The 11,712-nt window shown below is 41.2% G+C and overlaps 1 protein-coding gene across 1 annotated transcript in view; it reads left to right on the top strand.

Annotated features, from left to right (window-relative positions):
- Nucleotides 1-5,007: 5,007 nt before the first annotated feature.
- LOC310800829 (uncharacterized protein) overlaps nt 5,008-11,712 on the top strand; it is a gene marked incomplete at both ends in the record, with an annotated part of 32,927 nt that continues 26,222 nt past the window's right edge. The window contains one exon of the mRNA XM_083664735.1: nt 5,008-5,284. Coding sequence (XP_083520861.1) covers nt 5,008-5,284 — 277 coding nt within the window. The remainder of the gene's footprint in view (nt 5,285-11,712) is intronic.

The following is an 11,712-nucleotide window of genomic DNA, read 5'->3' as shown; positions in this document are numbered from 1 at the left end:
TTTGATGGTGTGTAGGCTATACTGTGTTGAGTGGAGCAATTGTTTTTTCTTCTTATTTCTTCATAAAAAAACTTCTCAAACATTTTGAGTAATGTTGGCAACATGTTATTTCACCCGCAGGTATTATGGACGGTCAGTTTTATGCCGAAGAGATCATCTGCAAAGTAGCTGGACCATATTTGAGGGACCATTTCCACCTGCCAACTCATCGATTTTTCCAAGGTGAGAAACCACCATGTTTACAACACAAATACAAAGCGTGACAGCATTGGCTGTAAGTTTGACAAAGTTTCTCTTTGTGTTTCTATTGTTTTTCTTCTAGACAACGATCCGAAGCATACATCACTGAGAGCCAGAGCCAGTATCGAGCAGGAGGGAATTAATTGGGTTCGAACCCCACCAGAGTAAGTAACTTACAGTAAGATTGTATTACAGTTGGACGTGTGGTTTTGTGTGAAGGCAAACATTTAACTTGCCCATTTGTACATGTACTGTAGGTCACCTGATCTCAATCCAATCAAGCTTGTCTGGCATGCCATGAAGGAGCATGTGCGACATTCCCAGCCACACAGCAAGGAGGCACTAATCCGGGAGATAGAGACGTTTTGGAGAGATAAACTCACCCAACAGACTTGCAACAACTACATTAACCATTTGAATAAAGTTATGCCAATGGTGAGTAGACACAAAACATCTCTGAGCTCTGGCGAGTTTTTACCAGTTCTGTGTAGTATTACATTTTAATGTGTTTTGTCACCCTGCAGGTCATTCGGATGAATGGATATGCCACTGCTATGTAGCCAACTTCCATCCTAGAGGCCCACTATCATATATATATATTTTTTTTTACTCACACCCGATTCTATTGTGGTATTGTGGTATCTGTGTGTGACGATTTTTTTCAGATGACGGCTTAAAAAGATTTATATGAAGAAAACGTAGCCTATACAGTTAGAATCATGTAAACCTGTTTTTTTTTCCTATTGTAGGATTATTAAAGTGCATGTAAATGCAGAAATCAGATTATTGCCATAAACTGATTATTCTCAGTTATCCGTTTATTGTTTGCATGTAAACGTACTGTCTGCATGTGGTTGTAAAAGAATGTGATTATACTGTAGCCTAACCGAATGTGAATAAAAATATTTTTGATTTGCCTTACTATGATCTATTTATATATATATAGTATATTTGTTGGTGGATATTACATGAACACCTCATCACCTTCGTTTGTAAAACATTCCGCATGACCTAGACAAAGCGAATAATTTGTCAGAGGTTCTCAAATGTTTTTGGCTTACATGTTAGAAATAAATGCATTATAAATTGGCATTATTTGAAGACAGCGCGGTAGCATGTAAAACAATCACTGTGGTGATTTATTTTACAAGTGGCTCAAGTCATATCTGACTAGTTTTAAATTTATTTCTGCCCACAAAAGTTTGATAGCCTTTTATTTTATATTACCGGCCCAGTCAAAATGTAGCCTATTGAAAAAAGATAGATGTAGCCTGATCATTTCATAAATACATAACACATTATTGTATAATTCTTAGCAAACGAAATCTAAATTTTAAATAATTTTTTGATTTCCAAATAATTTTCTAACACTGCAGGGCGGTCTGCGCAAAGGGAGGAGCTGCACGCACACCGCTCCTTATTTAATTAATTAATTTGGTTTAAGATTAAAGGAGAATTTCGGTTTTTTTGAACCTGGAGCCATTTCCTGGCATTAATTATGAATTGGCCACTCACCTAGCGATGTCTGCAGCGTTTCTGGGCGTCCTAGCGTTGTTTTGAGATCAATATCGTCCAAGTCAGTGTAAAATGGAGTTGATTTGGGGCCAAGTGGTAGCCTGTATTTCCTGCATCTAAATAGCTATTTTTCTTCCTGTTTTCGCCACATATCGCCATAATCAGATCCGTCAACATCCAGCCGAGTGTTATTTCACCCCAGGCTGTTTCCTGGACTGCACACGGATCAAATTACCTCAAACGTGATCTAGGTCACCAAGTCTCGTGAAGTCCCGCGATACTTTCCTGTCGACTGGCCAAATACAGGCAGGACGCTTTGCGGTCGTGGTTTTAGCGTAACCTATGTGGGGTTTGGCGTAACCTATGTGGGGTTTGGCATAACCTTCGTTATTTCGAATCCCACATAGGTTACGCCAAACCCCACATAGGTTACGCTAAAACCACGACCGCAAAGCGTCCTGCCTGTATTTGGCCAGTCGACAGGAAAGTATCGCGGGACTTCACGAGACTTGGTGACCTAGATCACGTTTGAGGTAATTTGATCCGTGTGCAGTCCAGGAAACAGCCTGGGGTGAAATAACACTCGGCTGGATGTTGACGGATCTGATTATGGCGATATGTGGCGAAAACGGGAAGAAAAATAGCTATTTAGATGCAGGAAATACAGGCTACCACTTGGCCCCAAATCAACTCCATTTTACACTGACTTGGACGATATTGATCTCAAAACAACGCTAGGACGCCCAGAAACGCTGCAGACATCGCTAGGTGAGTGGCCAATTCATAATTAATGCCAGGAAATGGCTCCAGGTTAAAAAAAACCGAAATTCTCCTTTAAACAATAAAACACAAAAAACAAAAGCTATTATCCAACAAATTTATTTTATTATAGTGAATGAATATCTTCCCGAGGCAGCGCAAGGCACGTTTTTTCGTGCCGAAGGCCCGTTTTAGCGCCGAAGGCCTGTGGGAGAATAGGGGCCATAGCCTACTTCACAACATGAGAAGGCTTACATCTTAGAAATAAATGCATTATAAATTGGCATTATTTGAAGACAAAATCGCTAGAGAGACATCACAACAAAACTTTAAAAAGAGTATAAGCTAGCAGGGCTGACAACTGAAACAGCTTAATGGAATAGGTTGATGATCACTGCGATAGTCTACTCGTTGTCATCTCCCTGCCTTTCAGTAAGAACCAGTTTGTAGATTATTACCATTTCTTGTGTGTGGAATGGTGATGGCTGTTCAATCAAAGCTGAACAGCATTCCAGGAATGTTGCCTCACCCCACCCGTGCCTGATGGCTGCTCATTGAAAGCTGGGGTTTGCAGCAAGTGATAGCCTATAGTGCTTAGTTCAGCCGCTTGAAACACTGCAATATCATCATCAGTATTTTCAGATGTTGCACTATTTGTGTCCAAAAATTACTTGAACTTCATATACTGTGCATATTTTGTATGTCACCTTTTGAGATCTGTGACTGTATTTCAGTATTTCAAGAAATTAGAGTTGTGTGAAGAAAATCAGCAGCAATGCCCTTCCCCCAGTCCTTTGTTTTGCTAATTCACCCTGCCACCGTTTCAACACCATGCAGACACTTTTCGATTGAAAAGTTGCACTGTTGGACTTAACTCAAAACTTTGTCAAAGTAGCCTAATGTGTGGATATGGTAAACATATTTATTTGGTTTGAATCAAGTTTTCTATACACAACTTTCAGTTGTTGCACAATGTTACTGTAATCTTTTCAGTATTTTCAGATAAATGGTCTGCATTTATATAGCGCTTTTATCCAAAGCGCTTTACAATGAGTAGATAGTCTACATTCACCCATTCATACACCAATGGCGGCAGGCTGCCACGCAGGGTGCCTACACACCATCGGGAGCAATTTGGGGTTAAGTGTCTTGCCCAAGGACACAACGACAGCAGCTGGGAGGGAGCGGGGATCGAACCGCCAACCCTTGCGTCATTGGCCGACCCGCTCTACCTCCTGAGCTAAAGCCGTCCCCCAGATGTTGCACTATTTGTGTCCAAAAATGACTTGAACTTCATGTACTGTGCATATTTTGTATGTCACCTTTTTAGATGTGTGACTGTATTTCAGTATTTCAAGAAATTAGAATAGTGTGAAGAAAATCAGCAGTTACTTCTCAGTTATGAGTGACTCAGCCTCAGTCCACTCCCTCTGACTAAAATAATTACTTATTTTTTTGTGATCAAATAGCTATTTTAATTCTAGTTCATGCATACAACAAGTAACAAAAACATTCGTAGAGCATGGCATAATACAATTATTCTACATGCGTGTCAAATTCATTTCATTTCATTTCCACGGGCCACATGTGACCCAATTTGAGCTCGAGTGGGCCAGACAAAGAAATCTAATAACACATCAAATGCTCTACACCGTCAGCGTCATCAAAATACCAGTAAATGGGGGAAGAAGAAAAAAAAATATCATATATATATTTGTATGTCACCTTTTTAGATGTGTGACTGTATTTCAGTATTTCAAGAAATTAGAATAGTGTGAAGAAAATCTATTTTAATTCATTTCTGGTAAAACTGATGAAAGGCTTACATATTATAAATAAATGCATTTTAAAATGGCATTATTTGAATGTATAAACTTCCCAAAAAATGGGGCATTCTGACAAAAATGTTACAGTTGTTCAACAGGTAAACAAACGGTAATCGTCAAATAGAAAATAAAAATAAAATAAATAAGAAGAAGAATAAAGATGAAATAAAATGTGAACTGGAGTGAACTGTTTTGCATTAGAATGCTAGCCTATTAGAATGGGCTCAATGACGTTATTGTACACCACGCCCCCAAGAAGACATGCTATATAATTGGAGCAGGTAACCATGAACTTCACTTCAACTCATCAAATCGACCCAGTCATGGATGGCAAGCGTTTCTACGGGGCAACCAGGACCAGAGGACGCAAGAGAAGCGCCGAAAACACTCCTCCAGCCTCCACCCCAGCCTCCACATCCTTGGCGAAAAGAGCACCACCACGCCCGGCGGGCACACCAAGACCAGCCAAGCGATTTGTGCCCAAAAAAGCTGTAAGTAGCCTAATGTAATTATTTTGTCACGACACTGTATTTCATTAAAGTCCCTGGAAACCAGAAATATTTTTTTATTATTTAGCATTTTGTGTGTGTGTGTGTTCTTTGACTTACATGTATCTATTTAAAATTACAGGCTGCTCCCCTCTGCCACGTGTTGGACAACCGCCGTGATGAAATGGCAAGGCTCAGAGGCCCTTCGCCTGGCGACTGAGAGCATCACGGTGTTGGAGACGAGTCTTGCAGCCTCAAAGGCAGCGACGGGCGAATGGAAAGCTGCTAAAGGTCTAGCCGACATTCGCAATACTGCCTTGCAAGAGAACGTGGAGACCCTGACATCAGAGAATGCACACTGCAATACTCTGATCGTCGAACTGCGGAGAGAGCGAGAGGATTACAGAGCAGAAAGACTTCCTTCAACCCCCAGACCTACCCCAGCGCCCACGCCAGGTAAATCTTGTTTTAGCTATAGAGCTGTTTTTGGTCTGCTACCTATCTGTCTTCTTATCTATTCATCTGTATATTGATGTAACCGCTACGCTGCATACAGACACCAAGACAAATTCCTCGTATGTAACTTGCATACTGTGGCAATAAAAGTGATTCTGATTCTGATTATCTTTCAGCTTCCTGTTCTCCTGCAACGCCCCCGATATTCCCGCCAAGGAGTCCATATATCCACCATCTGCACGCAAACATTCAACTAACTGATGTCACAGCCGAAGAACACACAAGTCTCCTCGCGCATAGCAATGGTCGAATGGATCGGTATGGATGCCTGCTGTTCCGCCATCTCATATCAGAAGAGCTATACGTGGCTTGGCAACGGACATCAAACTGGGACGGATCCAGGGGGAAATGGGAGCTGCCAAAAAACCTCAAAGACTATATTATTGCTTGTGTGGAGCAGAGGTTTCAGCTTCCCAGAAGAGACTTCAAGCTGCTGGTCGATCGCATAAATGAATGTCTGCGATCGCCCCGTCTGTCTGCCAAAGTTCGCCGAAGCTGTTTCAGTTAGCAGACGCATAGACAATGAACCCTATGGAGCCCAAGTGGCGTGATCGAGGCTTGAGTGTCTGACTGTCTGAGATAGCAACATTAGTTTGGCACAACTCATACTATTGACTGCCATGCTTTTTTTTTGTCACTTTTTTTTATCATTTTTTTATCGTGTTTTATGAAAATAGTAGCATTTTTTTTCCTAGAAGAATGGTTAGTTAAAGAATGTGATTATACTGTAGCCTAACCGAATACTTAGTTATTACCTTTTTCTATTGTATGTAGCATAATTGGCATAATAATTACACATTGGCATAATAAAAATATTTTTGATTTGCCTTACTATGATCTCAGAGTATATTTGTTGGTGGACATTACAGTTTGTACAAGTAAAATGAAAAGTTAATGCAGTAAAATGGGCTGTAGGCCTAGTGCGTTTTTTGGAGTAGAATCAGTAGGCTACTCACAGGTATGCAGGTTTTTATATTATATATTTTTTTTTAATAATATTTATGACAATCGGATTTCATCTTACAAGCAATAACAAGGTTATATATACATGCTTTGCCACACACAACACACAGAGCGAAATCGTGGATCATATAATCCACACAGCACAAATCACCTCCCTCACACACACACACAGGCATTGCCGCGGCCTTTTCTCATCGAAGTCAAATAGATTTGTTTTCCGACCAGGCCTATTTTTGCCTATTTGAAGACTTTCGTTGCAAATATATAGTAGTTGTCCTGGCATTTAATTTATCAAGTTATTTTAAACTTAATTTAGCGTGTTTATGAGTTCGATATAGGCTATTATTTTAATTTTTTTATCAACCCGACACTGCCGACAGCCGACACACACGCACAACTTCTGTAGCCATTCAAATAAAGTGTTTAATTAAGCTTTGTATGTTAGCTAGGTATTATATTTTGAAATCCAAATTAAGTTTAATATGCATTTGTTTAGACTTGGTGAGGCATGACGGGGGCAGGCTGCGCTACAGTGTTTTTCCTCAGCTGAAGTCATAGGCTAGTTTTCCGACCAGGCCTATTTAGACATTTTCGTTGGCTATTAGGATTTTAATTGTAATATTGTATAGTTGTCATTCCGTTTAATTTATTAAGTTACTTTACACTTAATTTGGCATATTTATTTTTGTTTTATAGGCTATTGTTTTAAATGTTTAAGTGATGACGATAAAAGAGCCACGGCTAAAACTGTAGGCTACACCTTTTCACTGTAGGCCTATGCACTGATGATGACAATAAAATATTAATAATAAATAAATAAAATATTCTTCTTACCTTAAAAAAGAGTGGACCAGAGAGGCCTATCGGCAGTTCCCTCTCGTGTCGTCCTGGAATCCATGAAGTGGAGAGGGTATCGCGTCCTCCTCCTCATGGCCGTTTTTGTCGCTGCGATTCGGCTTTTTGGTGAATCCAAAGTTAGCAAGTAAAGACGTTTGCTTTCTCTTTGACATTTTGTCCGTGAAGGTGGGGAAGAAATCGCTGATTGCTTTGCTTGTGTGTTGTTGTGTCAAGTGTCAAGCGCATGTGGTTCACCTGTCATGCAGAATTGCAACACAGCGCCAGATGGAAGGAGATACCAGAAACAAGCGAAACACGACAAGTGTTTTTGTATTTGTTTATAAATGTTTTGTTATTTGAATAATGAAAACTCGACATAGTAAACTTTTAAAATACATTTTAGTGACAATTGCAAGTGAAAAATATTCATTTCAAAGAGACCCCCCACAAATGGGGGGGAAATGCATTAAAATTGGCTGTAGTGCGTTTTTGGAGTAGAATCAGTAGGCTACTCACATATGAATATTGAATATTAGTGGATTATTCATTTAGTCAGAATATTGAACAAAATATTTAAGTCAATATGAATGCTTTCATATCAAACATGTTTGATATTTAGGACTGAAAATCTGCGCGCAAGCCTCCCGTCATTATCGTTAATTGACCAGCGCACTGCAGGCATCAGATAGGCTATCAAATAGCCTACCAACAGCACAGAACCATGAGTATTTTGGGGAAAATGTCACTAATTTAGATCACAATGATTGACCATTGAATAAAAAGTTGTTATAGTCTACCGAAGCCCCTGCCACACGCTTGTTGTGTACACTCTTGCCCTGAGATTCATTTGTTTGGGAAGCATATGCGAGTCTGTACAAACCATGTAGTTGAGTTTAACATTATACAGTAAAATGATAACAAGCCCATACATCATCTTCTTTCTGTTCGGCTACTACCATAAGCAGAAATGATACCTTCATTGTTGTGTTGATGGATAGTGACTGGACTTGTTAAGGGATGAGTAGCCTACACACGTTTCTCAGGTGATTCAGCAGATTCAAGTGATCTGCTGCCACCTATCGTCTAATAAATATTACTGCAGCCTAATTGTTTTCATCAAAGCGGCACACCGCGGGAAAAGGCAACGCCACCTCCCCCCAACTCTGCAGACCTCTGTATAACTGGAAGTCTGGGAGAGCAAGCCCTCCGGAGGTTTTGGGTAGGTTTAAAATTGACCTCCGTATTCTAGGGGTGGGCGATACTGCAAAATTTGGTGTCGATCCGATACCAAGTAATACTGGTCCAGAATTGCCGATACCGATACCGATACCGATACTTTTTATTATTAAATATGGCTTATGAACTTTCATGTAGGGGAGAGCAGTGTGTCATTGTTTATGAGGTTTATCAATAGGTTTATCAATTTATCAACCACTATAAATTATGACCGATACAGTTTGAAAATGTAACATTAACCAATGCTGAAGATCCTTAATATTAATTTAACTGCTATATATACCTGGATATTCTTTTCCTCTGTGAAAAGACTGCCCGTGGAGTCTATCTCTGTGTCTCTGTATCTCTTCTTTTCTGCAGGTCTTTCTTGTTTCTCAGATGCTTAAACAAGTTGCTAGTAGGCTAGTGGTCCCACAGTAGTGGACAGCCTGCATGCGGCTACGTCACACTTCACAACATTGTCATTTACTGATGTAAAATAACTCCAAACGATCTGCTCCTGTTCCTTTGAGCCGTGATCAGATCACGGAATGGCATGTGTGTTTTTGTATGCGATTGTGCGCGTCAGATTTCAATCCCACTCTGTGCTCTGCTGCTTGCCTTCCTTTACAAGACCCGCCCTGCATATCGTTCAAGCACTATTATTGGCCCAGGCACGTATACTCGTTGTTTCAGTGCACATGTGATGACACGACAACAGCAAATCCGAGGCGGAGAAGCCCTGCATGAATGCACGCACAAAAGCTGTGTTCAGTATCGATATTTTGATGTCAGGATCGATCTTCAAAACGAGACTCAGGTATCGGGAGTATCGATATTTTGGGATCGATCCGCCCACCCCTACCGTATTCTAACAGGACCGTTGTTCCAGATGAAAGAAGAAATTATTCGGTTGAGGTTTTAAAAGAACGATTTTGGAATGAAGACCGGGATACTCTGGAAAAGATAAAGAAATTTGGGTACGGTAATATGTTGCCCGTCAAAGACAACGGGAGGGACGACCAGCGTGTAAGATCAGACTTAGTACGTTCCAGTGCCAAAACAAATTATTTTTTATTAAGTAGGTTGGCATACTTCCGTGTAATATTAATATTAGTAATATTTGAATTAATCTAAAACTATTTTAAATGATGTAGGTGATGGTCGGAGGTTACTCACATCCATGTTTATAGGGAAAATCTCACTTTTATTAATATTGAGTTTGTAGCCAGAGATGTTGCCAAACCTTGTTACAAGGCTACAAGTCTGATCAGCAGCTGGCTCAGAGTTTTAATGATTTTTATGTTCGGTTTGATGATGTTCACGATTTTAGTGATAAACACTCTGAGCTCAGAAACACTTTCCTGTCAGCCCCTCCTCCAAAGCCCTTCTTTGATGAGAGAAGTGTAGTCAGGTGTATGAAAGGGTGCAAACCCAGGAAGAGTTCTGGCCCAGACAGAATAGGAGGCCGCCTGCTTAACACTTTGAGTGCCACGGCCCTTGGGCAAAAGGTGCTGTACTGTGCCACATAGGCCGCAATGCATTTTAAAACAGTCATATAATTTCTTTAATAATTACTATGTAAACACTGAACACGCACAAATAACGATGAGACTCTCTTCTATCACCTGCAAAAAAAAGTTTATTGATCCCATTTTCCGTTCTTTAGTTATGAGCCGGAGAAGATAGCTTGATTTGACCAAAAACAGCAATTTTTTTCTAGAAACCTGAGATATTCAGCCTTTTGTGAAAGGAAGCATTTCAAGCACATCATTGACTCATTGCTAATATTTTCTGATGTAATGACACCTCAAAAATAATTTCCTTCAATAAAAGAGTGAAAACAAAGGAATTTTGTTTGGCCAAATAATATTTTTTAGCTGCAACCAGCAGCGCTGGCCCCTGCGTGCGCAGACCCTACACCTTCATGCTGGTCTTGATTTACTGCTGGTGGGCATCAGATAGCCTAGTCTAGCTTGTTTGCTCTCTGTGCATCGAGCCTGCTGCAGCTGCCTGGGTCTGTTGTATGCTGTAGTGTCCTGCGTGCCCCACCTCCCCCCCTCCTCCTCCCCCCCCCCCCCCCCCCCGTTGTGGGAGGAGTGTCTCTCTGCTCTGCTCGGCTCTGCTGTGAGTGCGTTTGCTCTGCGTGTGCTCAGCACTGAAAAGTCCGCTACATCCAGCTTTTTTACAGCCGCGTGTATTTGTCACCAGCTCCCATGCTTCCAGTTGAGAATAATAACAACTCCACGGCTGATCATGCGAATAGGCTGTCGCAGCGGACACGGAGGTGCTCAATTGTGACAGCAGATTGGCTGCTGCAGGGGCACAGCTAACGTTATGCTTCAATGAAGCAGCTGCATACAGACGGATGCGATGCGATTTCCTTTTCCCCAACGACTTCTTCTGTGTGTTTTACTCCACTTTCTCTCATCTGGAGTGCGCTGTCGCCACCTAAGGGTTCTGTAAAATAGGTTAGACACATTCAATAGCTGTCATATTGTAAGAGGCGATGTAAGAGGCTTAGATCGACACCCCCCCCCCCCCCCCCCCCCCGTCAAAAAAACAATTTTGAGTTATTGACGCCATTTGGCGTCGCTGGCAGCCTACGGTAAATTTCTAATGACGCCATATGGCGTCGCTGGCACTCAATGTGTTAAGGCATGTGCAGAACAACTAGGTCCCATTTTTAATTACATTTTTAATTTGTCACTCACCCCGCAGAGGGTGCCATCTGATAGATTTCTCTCCCCAATCTGTGGTATTTTGATCAAACATTTCTCCATAGGCCCAGGTTGGACTCAACAAGAGGCAGATACTTCAGCATGGCGGCCCTACATGCTGATATGAAAATATGCAATTACAGAGATGATCTTGTCATTTGTTAATTCAAATATATCTTTAATTATGTTTAAATGTTCTGTTTTAGGTCATCGGAGGAGCGGCTGAGTTTGTGTAATGATGAACTTTCTTCATTTCCATTAGGAGACGTGCTGGCCTTGGGGATTAACCAGTAGAGGGTTTAGTGGAAATTGAACAATGTTTTGTGTGTGACAAGCTGTTGTTTTAAGCCTTGTTTAAGGAAGGTCTGGAGAACATTACACAGGGTCTCGGATGGCCGGGTGGATAAGCTGCACAAGGACGGTCATTTAGGATATGGTCGGGGCAGAGGTCACGGAGATCGGCTGACAAAAGGACATTCTTTTAATGTCTCTGCTCAGTCACTTAGTCACTTTGGGATAGGGACTGGAAAACAACACAGAGTTTATGGCTTTCTCTAAGACAAATGGCTGCAGAGCATCAACAGAGGAAGTGGGAGACACATTCCACAAAGCCCAGAGCATGAGGGGTTTCTG

Source organism: Poromitra crassiceps, assembly GCF_964638095.1.
Source record: "Poromitra crassiceps genome assembly, contig: HAP1_SCAFFOLD_92, whole genome shotgun sequence".
Taxonomy (NCBI): domain Eukaryota; kingdom Metazoa; phylum Chordata; class Actinopteri; order Beryciformes; family Melamphaidae; genus Poromitra; species Poromitra crassiceps.
Note: the sequence above shows the minus strand (reverse complement) of the source record. Positions and strands in the feature narration are given on the sequence as shown.